Source organism: Bactrocera dorsalis, chromosome 3, assembly GCF_023373825.1.
Source record: "Bactrocera dorsalis isolate Fly_Bdor chromosome 3, ASM2337382v1, whole genome shotgun sequence".
NCBI classification, from domain to species: Eukaryota; Metazoa; Arthropoda; class Insecta; order Diptera; family Tephritidae; genus Bactrocera; species Bactrocera dorsalis.
In genome coordinates, this window is record NC_064305.1 from 65,710,272 (window position 1) to 65,731,798 (window position 21,527).

General features: G+C 34.8%; 3 protein-coding genes across 3 annotated transcripts; 1 reads left to right on the forward strand and 2 right to left on the reverse strand.

The window, feature by feature from the left end:
• Nucleotides 1-2,608: 2,608 nt before the first annotated feature.
• LOC105233845 (tyrosine-protein kinase transmembrane receptor Ror2) lies at nucleotides 2,609-7,598 on the reverse strand. The gene is made up of 5 exons (XM_011216017.4): nucleotides 6,854-7,598; nucleotides 6,505-6,784; nucleotides 6,186-6,428; nucleotides 5,678-6,126; nucleotides 2,609-5,613 (listed from the first exon to the last, which is right to left on the reverse strand). Exons 1-5 carry the CDS (start codon nucleotides 7,379-7,381, stop codon nucleotides 4,810-4,812), a joined length of 2,304 nt encoding a protein of 767 aa, XP_011214319.2. The 5' UTR covers nucleotides 7,382-7,598; the 3' UTR covers nucleotides 2,609-4,809.
• A 153-nt stretch (nucleotides 7,599-7,751) lies between these two features.
• LOC105233844 (uncharacterized) lies at nucleotides 7,752-9,020 on the reverse strand. The gene is made up of 3 exons (XM_011216016.4): nucleotides 8,798-9,020; nucleotides 8,520-8,606; nucleotides 7,752-7,866 (listed from the first exon to the last, which is right to left on the reverse strand). The coding sequence occupies exons 1-3, from the start codon at nucleotides 8,894-8,896 to the stop codon at nucleotides 7,831-7,833; spliced, it is 222 nt and encodes a 73-aa protein (XP_011214318.1). The 5' UTR covers nucleotides 8,897-9,020; the 3' UTR covers nucleotides 7,752-7,830.
• Nucleotides 9,021-9,598: 578 nt separating this feature from the next.
• Nucleotides 9,599-19,415, forward strand: LOC105233843 (tripeptidyl-peptidase 2). Its single transcript, XM_049451977.1, has 18 exons — nucleotides 9,599-10,097; nucleotides 10,196-10,330; nucleotides 10,710-10,908; nucleotides 10,967-11,136; nucleotides 11,200-11,332; nucleotides 11,400-11,643; nucleotides 12,164-12,294; nucleotides 12,643-12,876; nucleotides 13,252-13,441; nucleotides 13,500-13,621; nucleotides 13,685-13,841; nucleotides 14,647-14,849; nucleotides 15,081-15,244; nucleotides 15,306-15,417; nucleotides 16,245-17,243; nucleotides 17,309-17,627; nucleotides 18,639-18,801; nucleotides 18,856-19,415. The coding sequence occupies exons 1-18, from the start codon at nucleotides 9,921-9,923 to the stop codon at nucleotides 19,063-19,065; spliced, it is 4,062 nt and encodes a 1,353-aa protein (XP_049307934.1). The 5' UTR covers nucleotides 9,599-9,920; the 3' UTR covers nucleotides 19,066-19,415.
• Nucleotides 19,416-21,527: the final 2,112 nt, after the last annotated feature.

Sequence of the window (21,527 nt, forward strand, 5' to 3'; positions counted from 1 at the left end):
CACCCATCTTAAAACCCGGCATTCATTATTGAATAATATTCGACCGAATAGAGCACGTCCCGCACGTAGTGAAGAAAATATTCGAAGACCGTAGAGAGTCGATTCGGCGCCGCTCGCAGATGGATGGAAAGATTTAAAAGCGGTCAAAAATGCAAGAACTTCCTTCTTGCCGACATTTGGTTTCAACAAGACGATGCCACTACCATACATCGCATCAATCAATGCACAGTCGATTGGCCACCAAAATCGTGTGATATCACACCGTTTGACTTTTTCCTGTAAAGATATGTAAAGTCTATAGTCTATGCGGACAATTCAGCCCTTGGAGTAAAACATCACTCGTGTCATTCGCAAGTTACCAGTCGATATGTTCGAACGAGTCATCGAAAATTTTACTCAACGTATGGACCATCTGAGACGTAGCGACGGCCAGCATTTGAAAGAAATAATCTTTAAAAAATAAATGCCAAAGAATGTTCTTTCGAATAGTAATAAAAATTCCATATCAAATTTGAAGTTTCTGTTTTTTTTTTCTTTAAAAAAGTAGGAAACCTCGAAATAGATCACCCTTAAGCTGTGTGTATGAAATAAACTTTGCTTAAGAGCTGAAGGCTAATCAGATGCAAAGTTTTAACAAGCAAATGGAAAATTTATTAAATTGGTGAAACGGGTCAGGATCAAATTTGAAGAGATGTTATATACCATACCATAATGAAATATTCACCCAAGAAAGCATAATCAGGTCCTACTACCAGTTTTAGCGATTTCCGCAAGAGCCTGTTCTATGTCACCGGTACATATAGTCGAGAGTTGTTATATTGGCTATCTAACCCTGTTTGGATCGATAAATTCCATTTTTTTTAGCTATTTTAATCATTCTGTACATATACCACATACGAGTCAATTTGTTGTCAATTTTCGTCGACGGTTATTTTTTAAACTAATTTTTTCGTATTGAGTTGTCCAAGCTTGTTTTCTAAAGTTTTTCGTGATTTTTTCCACGGGCGAGATTATGTGTAATTTTCTTCGTCTAGGGGTTCGTCGTACAAAGGATCTTTCGGTTTTTTAATGTTATACATATACATAAGTATTTATGGAAAAACCCATGACTCATCTTGCTAGAGTTTAATTATGTGCAACCTAGCCCGTTTCGTGGGCACGTATATTTCTATACCGTCTTTGTCTCATAACCAGAGTTGTCGTCTCTCCTTTGCTAATAGATTTATTGGCGCGCTGCTTATCCACTGCGTTCAGATAAAGTGTCAAAGAGGTCATCCAACGATAGGCCTAGGAAATGTGCTGTTTTACCATAGGAAGAGGGGTGTCAGATGTGTGGGGTTAGCTGGGTATGCAAAGAGGTGGTTAGAGTTATGGGGACTCGTTGCATGCTGGACATACGTTTGATATGTCGGGGTTGTTTCTATTATGTTATAAGTATGAGTTTAACTGCTACAGTATCCAAAAAGCTGCGAATGGTTCACTCTCGACTCTCGCGGACACTCGAGCTCTTCGTCTGCAATGCCCACGACAGCCGGTTCTACGTTACCGGAATCGACCCAGATTTTATCCGGCGAAGGGCAACTTTTTGGAAATCTACCTTGTTGTTGTTTTTTCCCGTTAATATGGTAAGGATTAGCTAAGTTGTCGTCGCCGTTTCGACGGGGTCGGACCATAGGGAAAGGAGAGTAAGATTTGTATGCAGCGCATGCAAGGAGGTAGCCAGAGTCATGCGGAGAGTCATTGCACGCAGGACACATATTGGATATGTCGGGGACAATTCTGGATAGATAGGAGTTTAACCTGCTACAGTATCTAGAACGAAGCTGCGCAAACTCGTTTTGATCGGTAAGTTTTCACTCTCATGCTCTTCTGCAACGGCTCCGAGGGTGTACCAGCCCTCCTCCAACCAAGCATTACACGTACATAACAAACTGGTGCCGTAGCTCGTTCTAAACCATTTCAAAAGTGCTCAGCGTCGACCTATTAGTTTGAGTTTTCAGGTTACCGAATGTTCACTGTACAGTTAACAAATTAAACGGGGAATACCGCCAAGATTTTCTTACTTTTCACATACAGTTAACATAATTAATGATGTCTTAACACTATTGAACAATAAATTTATAAACAAATAACTAGTAGAAAATTCCAAATAACTCAAATATATTCGAGGCGAGAGGGGTTTTTCAAAATCACTACTCATTCATCGTCATTCAATTAGAACACTTGTACTAATTGGTAGATCACAATAATTCTTTCTCAGGTTAAATGACTGTAGAATGGAATTTCAGTCGAAAACAAGTCGTTGCAATTTGAAGATGTCTAAACTGGTTCTCAAAGTGATCCTTTCTATTTTGCTACTGTTTTGGGTTTGCGAAATGGTGGCCGCTAGAGGAGGTGGCGGTGGCGGTGGACACGGTGGCGGGGGTGGTGGACATGGTGGCGGCCACGGTGGATTTGGTGGTGGACATGGTGGATTTGGTGGAGGTCGTGGTGGATTTGGTGGCGGACGTGGTGGCGGACGTGGTGGTTTTGGTGGCGGACGTGGTGGTTTTGGTGGCAGAGGATTTGGTCGTGGAGGTGGCGGCGCCTTTTTTGGACGCGGTTTTGGTTACCGTGGCGGTTATGGTTGGAGAGCGCCCGTTGTTGTTGGTGGAGTGGGCGTTGTGGAGTATGAGCGGCCCTACTGTTATTACCATCCTTGGGCGTGTTATGACTACTACTACTGAATGTTGAGTTGGACATTTTATTACAGTTATTTACAAAATATACAATTATTATATTTAAAATATAAAATTATTTTTCATAAAGATTTTCGGATTACAAAATAAAAAAAATTAAATCAATTTTTTATGAAACTATTTTTTGATGCATTAATTGCAACCCTGATAAGAACTAATACTAAAAAAAGTATTTTTATATAATTATAATTATAAAAAATATTAATAGTAGAAAAAAAATAATAAATAATATTTAAAAAAATAATAAATAATATAAAAAAAAATAATAAATAATATTTATAATAATAAAAAACAACATTTATAATAAAAAAAAATTGTTTTGAAATGAGCATTATTCCAACACACATTTTCCTTTACTTTTGTCACCAATTTTTTATTTATTAAGAAACTACATATGTATGTATGTATTTATAAACATGATACGAGTCTTACTTAATATTTAGTATGAAAATTTGTAGTGTCTTTTTTTAAAGTTTATTTTATTATTACACAAACATCGGTTATTTGTTATACAATATGCAATTAAGTCTCTATGTATGTTCGTTTGTTTCACTGTATATTATGTACAAGTGTATATATTGACTTTAAATATTTTTATGATATATATTTGCTCAAATAAATCTCTTTTTTTTGCTTTGCGCATAAATTATTAAAAAATATTGTACTCATAGCAAACAAATTTTCTTTTTTATTGTAAAAGTAAATCAATAAACATGAATTTATTTAAAAATCCATCAGATATGTTGGCTACTGATGCATTATTGTATGTGTATATATAAATACATATCTAAAAATTATCAGTATAATTCGTTGAGTTAAATAGTGCAGACTAGCGCTGCTCGATGATTGGAACGTGTTTGAGGAGGATTTTTTTTATACAAAAATATTCGATGTTTAAAAAAATGAAATTTTATACCTTTAACAATGTGTATTGAATTTGTCACGACGTTAGTAACGCTACAAATAAAACGTCGGAAATTATGTAGAGTACATACATATACTCGTAAATGATTGGCATCATAGCTCAGTCGATTTAACCACCTGTCCTGTCCTCTCCGTTCGTCTGTATATAGGCGAATTAGTCATTCCGTTTTTGAGATATCGATCTGAAATTTTGTACCTATGTTTTTCTCTGCAAGAAGTTGCTCATTTATCGGAACCGTCGATATCGGACCACTATAGCATATAGCTGCCATACAAACTTAACGATCAAAATCCAGTCTTTGTATGGAAAACTTTTTCATTTGACGAGATATCTTCACGAAATTTGGCATGAATTATTAGACAAAGCAACGGTATATTTTCCGCAGAAATTGTTCATAGCGGACTACTATAGCATATAGCTGCCATAGAAACTTAACGATCAAAATTATGTCTTTGTATGGAAAACTTTTTCATTTGACGTGATATCTTCACGAAATTTGGCATGAATTATAAGCCAAAACACTGGTACATTCTCCGAAGAAATTGTTCAGATCGGACAGCTATAACATAGAGCTGTCATAGAAATTGATCAATCAAAATCAAGTTTAAAAATTTTTATATGCTCAGAAATGCACCTGTGAGAGGCATTATAGCTTCGGTAAAGCCGAAGTTATAGTTTTTTCTTGTTTCAACATAAAATTTGTGTATACTATTTCTAAAAAATTGAAAAAAAAATCAAATATATCTTATAATAAATGATTGAGTATACTTATTCAATAAAAATATATATAAAAGTAAGGAAACTTGTTGAGCTGGACTGCATATTTTGCACACAACTACATAAATTATTGCCTGAACACAACTTTTCTGAGTACACGTTTGTAAGTATTATTATATATTAGCTCCATATAAATGCATAATTTGTGCTTATTGTTGTTGTTACACAATTTTTTATGTGCAAAACTATAGCTATTTCATATGAACTTAATTTTTAAACCAACCATTGCTGAGTATTTTCGAACGGAAGTGTTTTTGTTGTTGCACTTATACTAAAATATTTCTTTGTATATATGTATGGATGTATGTATGTATGTATATGGCCAGTTGAAAGTAAGTACAGTTGCTTTTTTTCTCCACCACACGCGCTCTACATCATCGTTTTGCACTCGTACTCCACCAAACTGTGTTGTATACAATGATTGATTTCCGCAAAACTGGGACGTTCATTTGGTTTACGATTCCAACAACGACGCATTAAAGCATACACCGATAACGGTGTATTGTCCGGACAGCTCAGCACGTTGCCTTCTTTGATGAACTTAATCACCTCTTCGTGTGTCAGCCCAAAGTAGGGTTGCAATGCGAACGAGAATATCTCCCACAAGCATATGCCATAAGCCCAGACATCCGATTCAATGGAGAATTTGTTGTACAATATACTTTCGAGTGGCATCCAACGTATCGGTATAACATCATTCTCATCACCCTTATAGTAGTCTTGCAAGTATATTTTATGTGATAAGCCGAAATCGGCAATTTTCACTTCCATTTGTTCGTTGATTAGACAATTGCGTGTGGCCAAATCGCGATGTACAAACTTCCGTTCAGACAAGTAAACCATACCGGCAGCAATTTGTGCCGCTATCTGTAGTAAGTGACCCTCATTCAATTCCTGACGATTGCGTTGTTGTATTTGATGCGTGGCATAGGGTGAACAGGCGCGTAAAAATTCACTTAAATCACCCGGTGACATGAATTCGAAGAGTAGACACATGGGTCGTCCCAATGCGCATACGCCGAGTAGCTTAACAATATTGGCGTGATCGAATTCAGCCAAGAGGCAGGCCTCACGTTCGAAATCCATCTGCATTTGATCGCTGGCGTCGTCTTTCAGCATTTTCACGGCGACCAGATAGTCATCGTTGCCCGGCACAAGACCAGGTGCTTTAGCCTACGCGATGATTATTAATTCAAATGTAATTATTGAATTATGCATTTTTTTATCACTAACTCACCTGAAACACCCTTCCAAAAGCGCCTTGCCCCAACGAACGCACATATACGATATCGCCACGTGGATATTCCAGTTTCTCCAATTTCGTGTTTAAATTTGTTTTGGGCTCGGCTACACTGTGTACTGTTGCTGTACTTTTAATTGTGCCACACTTGTTGCTTATGGCTACCGCATTGTTCGAACCTAAAGTTTCTCTGCTCTCTGTCAAATTGCAATCGCCACCGCCGCGCACCGAAACATTGCACTCGGAGGTTGGTACTGGTTGGCGTTGTTGTTGCGACGAAAACTCTTTATGCTTAGATATCTTGTGTACCAGTAAAATAATCAAATGTAGCGCCACAATGCCAACGAAACCGATGCCGGCGAGTAGGAAGATCATGGATGGTGTGAAAAAAGTTTCCATTTTTATGGGTGCATTAAGATCTTTGGCAGTGAGATCAATATAGTCAGCTGTAAAAAAGGCTTTAATTGTTTAACATTTTATTTTAAATTATTGTATATGCACTTACGGCAGAGTGGTATATCGCAGTGCTGCCAACGGACGGACTCATCGAGCGTGTAACACCATGGATAGGGTTCTTCGCCACCGGCATTACGGCAGTAATTTTCACCATTAGCTATTTGCGGAAACACCTGTGGCGGTTGGATATGTTTGTGCGGATGTTGCACGTCCCAGCGTTGACATGGCAAGCCCGTTTTCGTTACATTTACCGTGCCGAGATAGTAACGGCCGTTGCCATTGCGACAATCGTCTATTAAAATTTAGTATAGTATAATATAAGAAGAAATGTAACATAAATATAAAGTTCACGTGTACGTTATACTTACAGCTTACTTCATCTTCTTTAAGTTCCGTTAGTCCAATGTACGAGCAATTCGGTTTCTTTGCGGTGGCATTGTGTCTTGGTAGCACGCTACAGTTGGGTAACCGGAAATGCAAGCGACTCTTCAGAAATATATTACGCTCCTTCTTCTCCTCAATCAACACCCAATCGTTGTAGCAGAATTGTAAATGTGTCGCTGTGCAATCCTCATAGCATAACGGCACTTTTATTGTACGTCCATTTTCCCTCTGACAATGCGGGAATGCGTAGGCGCACAGCATTTTCTATAAAGAATGAGCAGATTAACTTCCTAAGCTTAAGACAATAATTGTATTACAAGTGCGGGCACTCACCTCTGCCGCTTGGCGGCATAATCCCGTCAAGTCTGCAATTAATTCTTCCCACAATGCGGTTGTAATTTGCTCATTCTTCCAGCCGCCCGTCGGATCTTCACGACTATACCATACCTGTCCGCTTATATATTGCTTACAAATTATACCATTGTATGGCGCACAATAGCCTTTCTCCTCGTGCTCGTATTCGTGCAATTCAGCAGCATTGACGGCAGCGTGTTGATGTTGATGTCGCCCTCCCGCTGTTGTCCCACTATCTCCTTCGTGTGGCGCTTTCAAGGAAGTAGCGGCGGCATTGACGCTGTCGATTGTAAACAAAAATACCGCAGCCACCGCGAGCAAAACAAAAGTCCGAATAAAAAAACAACAAGCATCGATAAAGTGGCCCACAGCGAAATTGCCGCTTTTGCCACATTTCCTTTTACGCTTAACACTAACAGGCGCACTACTTCCCACACCCAGTGCCAAATGGCTTCTGGTGTTTTCTGTTACTTGCGCCCCCTTTTGCACAATGCACGACCACTTCATCGTATCGCCTTTGCGTTGGAAAATGTGAAAAACCGTACTTTTCACTTATTTTTATGATGTCCTTTTAACATTTTAACTACAGAGTAGCTTTAATATCACTTTAATAATATAATATTCTATATTTTACAATTTTTGTACAATATTTAGCAGTTTAATTGTGCTGAATTTATTTTTCTGCCTTTGAAGACGCCTTATGAAGTGTGACTGACAATTGGGAGGATAATTGATAGTAGGCAATGTTAAGGGTGGTTTTTCCTTCAGTGCAGGGATGTTTCACTGCACATAAAGGACTATATAAAGAGGAAGAAAAATACAGAGACTCAACAGCTGACTCCACTACATTACACTATCAAGGAAATAGGAAGCAATATTTGTTTTACATTTTTTATTTGATATCCTTCATTAATGTTACACTATAAATGTGATTAAATTGCATATATACATGACATTTAATTACTTTCTTCATCGGGAATGGAATCCAAGCCCTGTAGGAATGAAAAAAAAAAAAATATTTGTATGAATAGCCAATAAGGGTACCTATTTTTCCATTATAACTAAAAGAACCAAATCTTTTCGAGTAAGTGAAATATTTAGAATTAAAGATAAAATAAATTGGAACCAAACAATATACATTTGTATAAATTAAAACAATAAACCATTGTTTCGACAGTAAATTTAAAAAAACTACATTCTCTAACGTATTCCCTGTTAGAATACCTGCATTTTCTACAAATGTTTCATATACAAAAGTAATCTTATCAACGATATATATATGTCGTCATGACGTAGACTGGAGAATATATGGATATATGTATATGTACATTCATTGACTGACATATTTTCATAAATTCGATTTAGTAATCATAAAAATTTAATTTATTTTTAAGTTACTGATTAGTGCCCATTAAACAATTAATATCTACTTGCTATTGCATTTTGCAAATTAAAATGGTCTTTTAAATTGCTAAATGAAATTTATAGTTAGTAATTTCTTTTTTGAAAATCGAAAACTCCAAATATATCAATAAACTTTGAAAATATTGCAAAAACTAATAGCACTAGAATCCTAACTTTTGCTTTTGTTGATAAACAAGCACTCGCTGAAACTATTATAATTTTCCAACTAGTTGATACTCACATTCTGAATGTATGGATTTTTGGTTAGTCTGCTGTCGCGTTGATACAAAATTCGGTCGAAACGTTCGTCCATATTGCGGCGGTAGGACTGTAGGATAGTTAAAAATACAATTAAATAATTGATGTAGGAACAACTGTCATAAAGTGAACGAAATAAATTAATTTATAAACTGAATTAGATACTAATATGTTGAAAAGATGCGAAGCACTACGATCCAGCACACAGTTATATAAGCTGACTGTGTCATCCGGAATATACTTCAACCAACATTTACTTACATTGCCAAGGGTCAATTTGTTAAGACCCCACATCGCGTACACAGGAACTGCAAGTACGACTGTGATAATGCCGGCTGAAGGTAAGATTTCGTACCACATTTTATTTAGTTTGTTATTTTATGATTTGTAAAAGAACGAAACAACTTCGAACGAAATCTCACGCACCAACACAAACTTTTTTCACAATAGTTTGACAGCGAGTAGAAGATTTGACGGTTCGATCAGCTGGCTGAGAGCTGTCAATAAAAAGACAGCAAAGCTGCACACAAAAGAGTTTTAACGCCGACCAAAAAGAATTTCAGCTTAGTTATCGATAACATACCGCACTGAAATACAGAATACAGGAAATATTTACTTATCCAATTGGAAGAAATGTTACTCGGGAATCAAGATACAAACGGTTTAGTTGTATAAATCTCTATAATTTTTGAACCAGCTTGGATTTAAGCTTCAAACATATTTTAGAAATTTGAAAGTAATCCATAACAAAAAAGTTATCAAAAATACAAGCAATAGTACACAGTTTTTCACAAATATTAATTGTACGTCACTTTTTTGTTATTGTTTTTGTTTTTATGTTTTTTGTACTCCTTTTGTATATACTTATTTAAAAATTCTAAGTGTGTTATTGAATGTTTATAAAAATAAACTTAAAATTAGAAATAATTGCTACGAAAATTGTTGTGCTAATTAGAATAGCAGAATTCTCAAAGCGACATCTAGCGTAAAAGATTTACAATACATCCCAATTTTACCTGTCACCGGCCGCTATTTGCAAACGGCAATTTGCAAAACAACAACAAATACAGTACCAACAAAGCTGACATCTACAAAACGGTGACAATTGCTTTTCATCGTTTCTTCCATAGACGGCAGAAAAAATTGTTGATTAGACATTTCGGACAGACAATTTATTGTCAATTAGGTTTAAATTAGTTAAAATCAACATTTGTGTAATTTATTGCTTATTTACCAACACAAAGGTGCTATAAAAACGGCAGCAAATTCAAGCAGAATTGTAAAGAGCCTGCGTACAACCAGAGGATACGTAACGATTAGTACCGTTGTTAATCAGCAGCTAACTAAAGGTGAAAAGGCAGAGCAGGAGCAGCCGGAAGCAACAATGGCGGCGAGCAATAGCAGTGGTATCATTGAAGCCACTTTTCCGAGCGGCGCATTGGTGCCCAAAGCTGAAACAGGAGTTTTAAATTTCTTGCAAAAGTATCCCGATTATGATGGGCGTGACACCGTGATCGCCATTTTCGATTCCGGCGTTGATCCGCGTGCATCAGGTTTGGAGGCAAGTAATTTTTATTGTAAAACTTAAAATTTAGAGGTTATGATTTAGTTTATTAATTACAAATTTTATTATATATATTTTTTTCATATTTTCAATAGACTCTATGTGACGGTAAATCAGTGAAGGTGATCGAGCGTTTTGACTGCACGGGTTGTGGTGACGTTGACATGTCCAAAAAAGTTAAAGCCAATGATAAAGGCTTCATCACGGGCTGTTCTGGACGCCAACTTAAAGTAAGTGCATAGAGTTTGGAATAAATTAACGTTGATTAGCATTCGCGAAAAAGAACAGTTACTAAAAAAAGCTGTATTAATTTTGTCAACATTTAAATGCATACGTATGTAGTTATATTATATGGCACAAAATAACGTCGCGTAAATAAAATTTCGCATGATTAAGCATTTTAACACTAATAATCGGTCTGCTTAAATGTTTATATCTCTACTTAAGTGCATTTGTATACGTGTGTGTACTTATCTGCTTATATCAAAAATCTAATAATACTTCATTCGCAATTACATGGTGCTCTTTGTTTTGTTTATTTTTGCCATTATACGCTTATAGTATATTATAATTGCAATTCTTCTTATCTATATCTGATCACTATTGTAGTTGTCACCGCAAATGACTGCTTCTAACACTGCCAACGGCGAATATCGTATCGGCATGAAAAACTTCCATGACTTGTGCCCATTTAAAGTGAGAGAGAACATTACCAATTTTTACAAAACCAAGGATTGGGATGGCCCCAATAAACTGGCCACTGCCGCAATTGCACGCAAAATCAGCGAATTCGAAGCGCAAAACTCAGGTTTCTGGAGTATATTTTTCTTTTTCATATTTGATCTATAACATAAACTCATCTGCAGATCTAACGAAATTGAGCTGGGATAAGAAATTGATTAAAGAAGATTTAGATAACACTTTAGAAATGTTAAACAATTATGAGAAGATATACAAAGACATAAGAACAACATATGACTGTATTTTGTATCAGACCGCCAACGGTTGGCAAGCAGTCGTGGATACTACGGAAAAGGTGCGAGGAGAAAGTGATAAACAAAGAAAAGTTTCTAAATTATTTTTTTTTGATAATATTTAGGGTGATCTTGAGAACGCGCTGCATCTTGGCGAGTACTCGAAGACGCACGAAATAAAGAATGTTGATGACTTCTTCTCCATATCGATGAATGTGCATGATAACGGTGATGTGCTCGAGATTGTGGGCATGTGCTGTAAGTAAAAATGTAAACAAATGTGTTGTAATTCTTATTTATTCATGTTCACTACTAATATTTTCAGCATCACATGGCACACATGTCGCTTCCATTGCCAGTGGCAATCACGCATCCAAGGATGTCGACGGCGTTGCGCCTAATGCACGCATTGTCTCGATTACAATCGGTGATGGGCGTTTAGGTTCGATGGAAACTGGCACAGCGCTAGTGCGTGGCATGATGAAAGTCATGGAATTGTGTCGCTCCGGCACCAAAATAGACGTGATCAATATGAGTTATGGCGAACATGCGCACTGGTCTAATGCAGGGTAAGTTGTACAATTCGTCGTTTATGTTAATAATGATATTAAAATATTTATTATATCGATTTTCAAAATTGTACCAAAACGAATCTACTTTGAAATTTAAATTGCATTGAATTTTACAAAAACAAACACCATAAATATCAAAAAGTCAAATGTATCAATATGAAAGTCCTTTGATTGTCGATAAGAAACGTAAAAGGAAACGGAAAGCCTACATGAGGTAATATATTTCCGTTCTTTTCTTTCATTGTTAGACGTATGCGCACACGTTTTGATTAACATTTTTAATTGAATTGTGATTAACAGTGCGTTTTCTTGCACACAACCACAAATACTAGCAAAATTTCAAAGTAAATTCATTTGTTGTTGCCTTAATAGCAATATTTTCTGTGTTAATCAATTTAAATAATTAGATTTTTTTTTTATTATTGTTGCCTCATGTTGATTTTCCATGCTCGTAAATACTAAAACGCATTGTTTTTTAATGTTTATTCTGTTTCTTTGTTGTTTTTGTTTTACTTAGTCGCATCGGTGAGCTAATGAGCGAAGTTGTGAATAAATACGGTGTTGTATGGGTAGCCTCTGCCGGTAATCATGGACCAGCTTTGTGCACTGTTGGCACGCCACCCGATATTAGTCAACCTAGTTGTATTGGTGAGTAAAAAACAATAAATTTAAGTTTTATAAAAAAATTTAATTGAAAGTATGTAAAAAAATTAAAATTGAAAAAATTTAGATTAAAATAAAAAAAAATCAAAATTTAAATTTTATGTAAAAAAAAATATTAAAAAAAAAATTAAAATCTTTATTAAAAAATCTAAAATAATATTTTGTACCAAAAAATTAAATTTTTATAAAAAAATATAATATATTAAAATTTTATATAAAATTTAAAATTGTATAAAAAAATTAAAATTGTATAAAAAATTAAATTAAAATTGTGTATTAAAAGAATTTATTAATTAAAATTAATTTTGTATATATTTTTTTATGTTCACTTAGGTGTTGGCGCTTACGTCTCGCCGCAAATGATGGAGGCGGAATATGTGATGCGTGAAAAATTGCCAGGCAACGTCTACACATGGACATCACGTGATCCCTGTATTGATGGCGGTCAAGGCGTAACGGTTTGTGCGCCCGGCGGCGCTATCACATCAGTGCCACAATTTACAATGAGTAAATCGCAATTAATGAATGGCACCAGCATGGCAGCACCACATGTGGCGGGCGCAATTTGTACGTCTATTATTTTTAATAAATATTTTTAAAATTTCTTAATTTTTAGCATATTTTTTTAATTTTTATTAATTTTTTGATTAATTTTTTTAAATTTTATTAAATTTTAGTTAATTTTTATAAATTGTATTCATTTTTAAACGTCATTTCATTAATTTTTTTATTTTTGAAATATTTTTATTTTCAAACTTTATTAATTTTTAGTTAATTATATTAATTTTTTTTGGTTAATATTTGAAAAAAAAAAAAAATTAATTATTATTTTTAAATGTTTTAAGTTTAAATATCTAAAATAAAAAATTTTTTTTATTAATTTTTTTAAAAGCTGTTTTAAATTTTTTAATTAATATTTAAAATTTTTCCACCTACTTCCAGCGATTCTAATTTCCGGTCTCAAACAAAAGGGCATTAAGTATTCCCCCTACAGTATCAAGCGTGCCATCACCAATACTGCCACCAAACTCGGCTACGTCGATCCGTTTGCCCAAGGCAGCGGTTTGTTGAATGTGGAGAAGTCGTTTGAACATCTCACACAGCACGCCGAAGCGTCTGAGAATATGCTGCGGTACGAGCACTTAATTTATTTGGACCATACATTTAGATTTATTGCCTTCAAATTGCAGATTTGCTGTGCGTTGCGGCGCACAAGCTGCTAAAGGCATACACCTACGCCAGGGCGTGCTGAAGAAACCAATCGAACAGGACGTTTCCATCGAGCCAGTATTCTTTAATGACCTGGAGACTGGTTGGTTTATTTTATTTTTTCAGATTTTTTTAACGTCGTAAATTGTTGCTTTATTTTCTTTAGAACCACATCAAAAGTTCAACTTTAATATGCGTTTGAATTTGATATCCTCGCAACCGTTCGTGCAATGTGGCGCTTACTTGGATTTGAGTTACTCATCCCGTTCCTTGACTGTCAAGATTGATCCCACAGGCCTGCCACCCGGTGTACACACGGCAAAGTGAGTGTTTTGAGCAACGGAAGAGGGAATAGTTAAACTTTTTATACTATTGCAGTTGCTATTTTTTTTTTTTTAATTTTTTAGTTTTTGTTAAATTTTTTTGTTTTTTAATTTTAAATTTTTTTTTGAATTTTTTTTTTTTTTTAATTTTTTAGTTTTAATTTTTTTTTTTTAATTTTTTTTTTTTTTAATTTTTTTTTTTAAATTTTAAATTTTTTTTAATTTTAACTTTTTTTTTAATTTTATTTTTTTTTTAATTTTTATTTTTTTTTTTAATTTTTATTTTTTTTTTTAATTTTTATTTTTTTTTTTAATTTTTATTTTTTTTTTTAATTTCATTCTTTGTTTAATTTTAAATTTTTTTTTTTAATTTTTTTTTAATTTTTAATTTTTAATTTTTTTTTTTAATTTTTATTTTTTTTTATTTATTTTAAATTTTTTTTTTTTAATTTTAATTTTTTTTTTAATTTTTAATTTTTTTTTTAATTTTTTAATTTTTTTTTTTTTTATTTTTAATTTTTTTTAATTTTTTTATTTTTTTAATTTTTTTTTTTTATTTATTTTTTGTTAAATTCTTTTATACATATATTTGTTTTTAAACTTTTTTATTTATTTTTTTTATTTATTTTTTATTTATTTATTTTTAGTTTTTTTTATTTTTGTTTAATATATTTTTTTTTTTTATATTTTATATTTTTTATGTATACGGTTAAGACCTATTGGTCTCATTAGAGCTTTTTTTATGTGCATTTTTAGAGTTGTGTTCCCATTCTTTATATAATTAAAATTTTATTTATAATCTCAGCATATCCGCTTACGACTCCAATTGCGTGCAGAAGGGTGTGTTGTTCCAAATACCAGTGACCGTAGTGCAACCGCATGTCATCAACTGTAATGAGTCGGTCACCTTTGAATGCACATCAACCAAAAGCGATGGCAGCATTGAATTCCAGCCAAACACCATACAGAGAGACTTCATTATGGTGCCACGCGGTGCTACATGGGCCGGTAAATTCGTAGTTTAAGCATAAATATATATTTTTACATGTAGTGTTTTAATAGTATGTGCTTAAAATTAATGTCCCTGTCATCAATATATTTGTATGTATGTTTATTACTACGTTTTGGCTCATATGCATTATAATACATACATATTTGTTTGTAGATTTTTAATTGCTGCCTTAAATTTTTTGTATTGTTATTCGATTTTTTTTTTGTTTTTGTTGTTGTTGTTTGCAGTTTTGCGTATGCGTTCCACCGACAAAAATCGCGAAAATCTTATTGGCAAATTCTTCGTACACACCATGCAAATCTTACCACGGTTGTCCTGTCGTGTCTTGGAGACTATGAAAATTTTGCCTGTGAATTCAGAAAATGAGACCACTTTGCATTTCCTATGTCAGGTAAGCGCAGCATACGAAATTATTTTCATTATTTCAATTAATACTGCTTACATAACCTTAGGAGGACAACATACTGGAGCTTTGCATTGCCAAATATTGGTCCAACTACGGCACAACGCATATCAAATACAGTTTGGAATTCCATGGCATCAAAGCGAACAACACGAATCCTTGTAAGTTACACTTTAATTTCTGGGTGCTTGTAGATTTTTATACCGAGAACAGGTTATATAATGTTTGTGACGAAATTTGTAACACTCGAAAGGAAACGTCAGAGCCTCTATAAAATCGATTTAGCCATGTCCGTCTGCGCGTTTGTATATAAGCGAAATAGCCCCACAGTTTTTAAGCTATATATATGACATTTTGCATGCATCCCTTTCTCCACAAGAAGCTGCTCATTTATCGGAACTGTCGATATCGGAGCACTATAGCTGCCTACAAACACGATCAAATTCAATTCCTTACATGGAAAACTTTTTTATTTGACGAGTTATCTTTATGAAATTTCGCCCAGATTATTTAACGAAACAACGGTACAATATCCGAAGAAATTGTTTAGATCGAACCACTATATCATATAGCTGCCATACAAACAGAACGATTAAATTTAAGTTCTTATATGGAAAAATTTTTTATTTGACGAGATATTTTCATGAAATTTTGTCTGGTTTATTAACCAAAGCAACGGTACATTTTCCGAAGAAATTGTTTAGATCGGACAGCTATATCATATAGCTGCCATACAAACTGAACTATCAAAAACTTGTCCTTGTATGGAAAACTTATTTATTTGACAAAGTATCTTCATAGAGTTGTTTGGCATGGATTACTGTTCAAGATAACGGTACAATTTCCGAACAAGATTTTCAGATCGAACTATTATTGCCATACAAGCTGAGTGATAAGGTTGTGTTTCGTATAGCTTCGGTGCAACGGATGTAAACATTTTTTTTTTTGATTATTTTTTTAATGTTGCCATCTCGATTTCTCCCTTTAGACATCATGCCCGCTGCGCGTGGCATACACAAGCTTGATTTTGTCGCCTTGAAGAGCGAAGACTTGCAACCACAAATCCAACTGAAGACTGCTGCCGTTGTATTGCGTCCCACTGAAGCGAAAATCACGCCACTCAGCGCACTGCGCGATGTCATACCCGAGGGTCGTCAAATCTATCAGAACATGTTGACGTTTGCGCTACAAGTAGCGAAAGCACAAGAAGTAGCCGTCTATGCGCCACTCTTCAATTCGTTACTCTACGAAGCCGAATTCGAATCACAGCTCTGGATGATGTTCGACGCGAATAAAGCAATGGTCGCCTGCGGCGATGCACACTCACACAAGGTCTACACGAAGTTGGAGAAGGGCGAATACACAATTAAATTGCAATTACGCCACGAGAAACGCGATCTGCTAGAGAAAGTGTACGAGGCGAATATGGTGGCGCTCTTCAAATTATCCAACGCCATTAATATGGACTTGTATGATCATTATAATAATTGTTTGACCGGTCGGCGCAAGTTTACCAACTGTGTGCTCAAGGACACACCCGCCAAGGTGCTCTACGTGGCACCCTTGCCGCAAGAGAAGCTGACCAAAGCGAATTTGCCAGCGAACACTGCTTGGTTGGCCGGCACAGCGACCTTGGCCAAGGATGAGTCGGTGCGTCGTGTAGATTCATATGATTTCACCTACTACTTGAATCCGCCGGAGAAGAAGAATGGTAACGGCAACGCGGGCGGCAATGCGGGCAGTGGCAATAATGCCGCCAATGCAAGCAAATCAAAAACCAATATCACCGTGCCGAACGTTTCGGTGAATACATTGAGCTCGCTGAATACCGATGCCGGTGACACGGTGACGGCGTCGGGCGATGGCGCGGCAGCGTCGGGTGCTAACGCCAGCCCCACTGCGGGCACTTCGTCGCCGAAGAAGATGACCACGGACGAGTATGCTGAGGGTCTGCGCGACTTCCAATGCATGATGATCTCCAAATGTGGTGAGTGCTTGGCCAAAAGTGCTCTTTCAAACTGTTTATAATGCATTATATGTTTTCGTTTTCAGAGGTCGGCAAGGCTGAGGACATTTACGACGAGGTCATTGCCGCACATCCCAAGTATTCGTTGGCGCATGTGCTCTTCATGCAAAATATCGAAAGCACTGAATACAAACCCTTGCTGCCGCACGCGTTCGTCAAAATGGTGAACTCGAATGTGGACGAAGATGCGCACAAAGAGGAAATGTTGAGAATACGCACCGCCTTGGAGCGTGTATCGCAGCTGGGTGGCAATGTTATAAATGACATGAAGAGCGAATATGATGAATTGCTCGCCTATTATGGTCTTAAGAGTGACACCCGTCCGGATGCCAGTAAAATTAAGACGTAAGTGTGAGCGGTTCTAACCTCAAAACTGAAATATTTCACTTTAATTTTGTTATTTATTTTTTTAAATTCATTTTTATGGTTGTTTTTATTTTTAAACTTTTTTTTAATTTTTTTATTTTTAAACTTTTTTTTTATTTTTTTCTTTTTAAAATTGTTTCAATTTTTTTAAACTCTTTTTAATTTTTAATATTTTAAAAATTTTAATTTCTTTAAATTAAAAAAAAAATTACTTTTATATGTTTTGTTTTTTTGGGTTTTATTTTTTTAATTTTTTAATATTTTAATTTTTTATATATTATATATTATATAATTTTTTTAATTCTAATTATTTATTTTTTGAAATTTAATTTATTTTTTATATTTTTTTGTTTTGTTTTTAATTTTTTGTATGCTTTTTTATCCTTTTTTTATTTTTTAAATTTAATTAATTTATTTTTTTTATTCGTTTTATTTATTTTTTAATTTTATTTATTTATTGTTTTTTATTTACTACTTCAATGTTTTTTTTTATTTATTTTTCATATATTTTTGTTGTATTTTTTAATGTTTTGATTTTTTTTAAACTCTTCTTTTTAATTATTTCATGTATCAAAATTTTTATTTCTTTAAATTAAAAAAAATTGTTTTTATTATTCTTTTTTTCTGGTTTTGTTTTATTTATTTTTTTAATATTTTAATATTATTTTTTTTTTTTAATTTACTCTGTAATATTTTTAAATATAATTAATTAATTTTTTATTTGTTTTATGTATTTTTTAATTTTATTTATTTTTTTTTAATATTTATTTTTTAATATTTTTTTTATTATTTTTTATTTTTTATTTTTTTTTAAATATTTTTTATTTTTTTTTTAATATTTTTAATTTTTTTTTATATTATTCTTTTTTTTAATAATGTATTTTTTTTATATTATTTTTTTTGATATTTTTTTTGATTCTGTATTTTTTTGAATATTTGTTTTTATTTGTTGTTCGCATTTAAAAATTTTTTTTAATTTTTTTTATACAGAAATATGGACAAGAAAAAGGCGAATTTGTTGGAGGCCTTGGCCAGGAGAGGTGTTGCCAAAATCAAGATCAGCATTATCGATGGCAATATGAAGGATCACATGGATGAATTCAAAGACATCTATGTGGAGATAATCAAGCTGGCGGACCCCACTGATTCAAAGGTAGGCCAATTTTCTCTAGACTTATAACATCTTTCATATTTTTTTATATTTTAGGTCATCAACTTCACACTGTGGCACGCCTATGCGAATGCTCAATACGGTCGCATGTTCAAAATATTGCAGAAAATGTACGATGACAAGCGTCAACGTGATATACTTGAAGAGTTGAATGCGCTGACTGGCTCTTTGGGTTTCGCGCATGTGCAGACTGCCATCCAACGTATAACTGTAACCGCATATCCGAACAGCTTCCGTGTATTCTAAAAAAAAAATAGCAAAACAACAAAATATATACAAAATTTCAGTAAAGTAGCAAATAAACTGCTCACCAGAGCGGAATCTACGCACAGCATAATTCAATACGTTAAAATAATTAAAAAAAAAACACAAGGAATATACTATCAACTTATATATATATATAGTTCATATGTTTTCATCTATGTATGTATGTATGTAAGATTATCTTTCTTAAGAAAGTGTGTATTAAGTTTCTCTGTTTAAATTGTTCTTCAGCACTTGTATTGTAAACGTAAAATTTAGCCCATGAATATACTTGTAAACTCCTCAGCAAACTAAAAAAAAGTAAAATTAAACAATTTTTATTACTCAAAAAAGTAGTGGTTTTCATTTTAATTGTAAAATTACTACTAAGTGGTTTTTACAGAAAAAATTCTCATCATTAAGGTTAATATAATATGTGGAAGCAGCGAACTTCAGACTCGTATTTCCGAAACGCTCTCGATACTGCAAAATATCATTCCCTCTTTCGCATGAATCATATGAATTCATCATTCGTGATCCAGGCTTGATAAGTACCGGATAGTGCGCTTTGATTTACAGAGAGTTAAAAAAACGGAAAAATCTCGTTAGTGGAGAATGTTCTATGGATCATTTTGAACAACTTTGCCTCAGAGACTATAGGTTTAAAACCGGTTTCGAGTCAGTGATTTTTAAGGTGTCAGACGATTAGGAGTCCCCTTGTCTGAAACATCACTTGGTATGGAACAGTTCGGAGAGGTCCTTTCCGATCCTGACGGAGCTTTTAGTGTTGACATAGAAAAGAGGCAATTCCTTTTCGTGCTGTCGAAGGTTTTAAAATCGACGACGTAGTAGTATGTGTCGATTTTCCTTTTACGTGTCTTTTCGAAGATTTGGAGCTTCAGTCTTTCACACACTACGCTCAATAACTCTACGCGCTATTAAGGAGGCTTTTCCCACGGTAATTGGCACAGATTATGGGGTCCACTTTTTGCGGATGGGGCAGAGCACCCTTAGGTTGAAATCGTCGAGCAAACTTTCATCTATTTACATATGTATCTTGCATAGAAGCTGGTAGTCCATCGGCCTTTGCCGCTATGCCATGGGTAATTGCTATTTGAACTTGAAGACAGTAAGGTAATGGAACCTCCATTCTATTCTCATCGCTTTCTATCAACTGCGACACGACAGTGGTCATCTTATCAGCTGTTCTTTCGACCCTTCCGAAAACCAATGGTTTCGCTTTCAGCGTACGTAAGGTGTTTGAAATGTCTTCCAACAGTTCCGGTTTGCGAATGGGTGCTCTCATAGAGCAGGAGTGCAAATTGAGTTGATCATAATGTCAAAATTAGATCTAACGACTTTGGGGGCTGCTTTATATATTTTCCCGTAGTTCTTAGGTGGAACATAGGGCCTCTTTAAAAAGTTGCGGTAGCTTAGTTGGTTCTAGCAATGAATGTACATTCCAGGTTCTTATTCGTAATCCATTTTTCATGCTGAAGGTCGTCATCAATTTATCGTTCTTAATCTTCACTTTGTTTATTTCGGTTTCGGTAATCAGAGGATTTAAGATGAGTAGGTGATTAGCCTTATGCATCCGAGCCTAATTCCGGGGCTGCCGGTTTCGCCTCTAGGCAGGCAATGACGTAGGAATTTCCTCCTCGCAGGTGCTAAGGTTATACCGCCTTTTCTCGGTCGACAGAGCCTCGTTTGTAGTGAACAGGGGGTACCGCGCGAAGGTGAGGTTGACGTTTGGGAGGGATAGGCTATATATTCGCATCACCAACCCCATTTGCCCATTTTTGGTATTAGCTGAATGGGACCCCCCTGCTGCTTTGGACTTTTTGAAATTTTTACGATGTTTGTTGCAGTTAAAGTGAATGTGTTAATAAAAATGCTGGGATGAAGACAGAGACACCTCTTATAACTCTTGGTAACAGATAAGTAGGAAAGGTTCCTTGGGAATCTATTGTCTCCGATTTATTGTCAATTGCCGAAAATATCGATAAAATATTGAAAATCGTCGAGTCAGACCGTCACGTAAACACTGTTTCGATTACGCAGAAGCTATACATGGCACAAAAATCCTACCACAGAAGCCATCGAATCGCGCTGACGGTGCACCAGTCAGAATTGACCTTCAAGAAGGTTTGACTGTGAGTTTGGTGGGATTGGCAGGGAATCGTTTACTATGAGCTGCTCTCCTACGACCAAACGCTTAATTCGGGTCTGTACTGTCAACAGTTGGACCATCTGAAAGCATCAATCGCTTAGAAGTGATCAGTTTTTGCCAATAGAAGATGAATTGTATTACATCAGGACCACACCAGGCCACATAAATCTATAGTGACTCGCCAGTAGCTCCGCGAGCTCGACTGGGAGGTTCCTATGCAATCACCTTATATATAGTATGGACCTGACACCAAGTGATTACTATGTGTTTCTGTCTATGCTGTATGAGTTTGCTG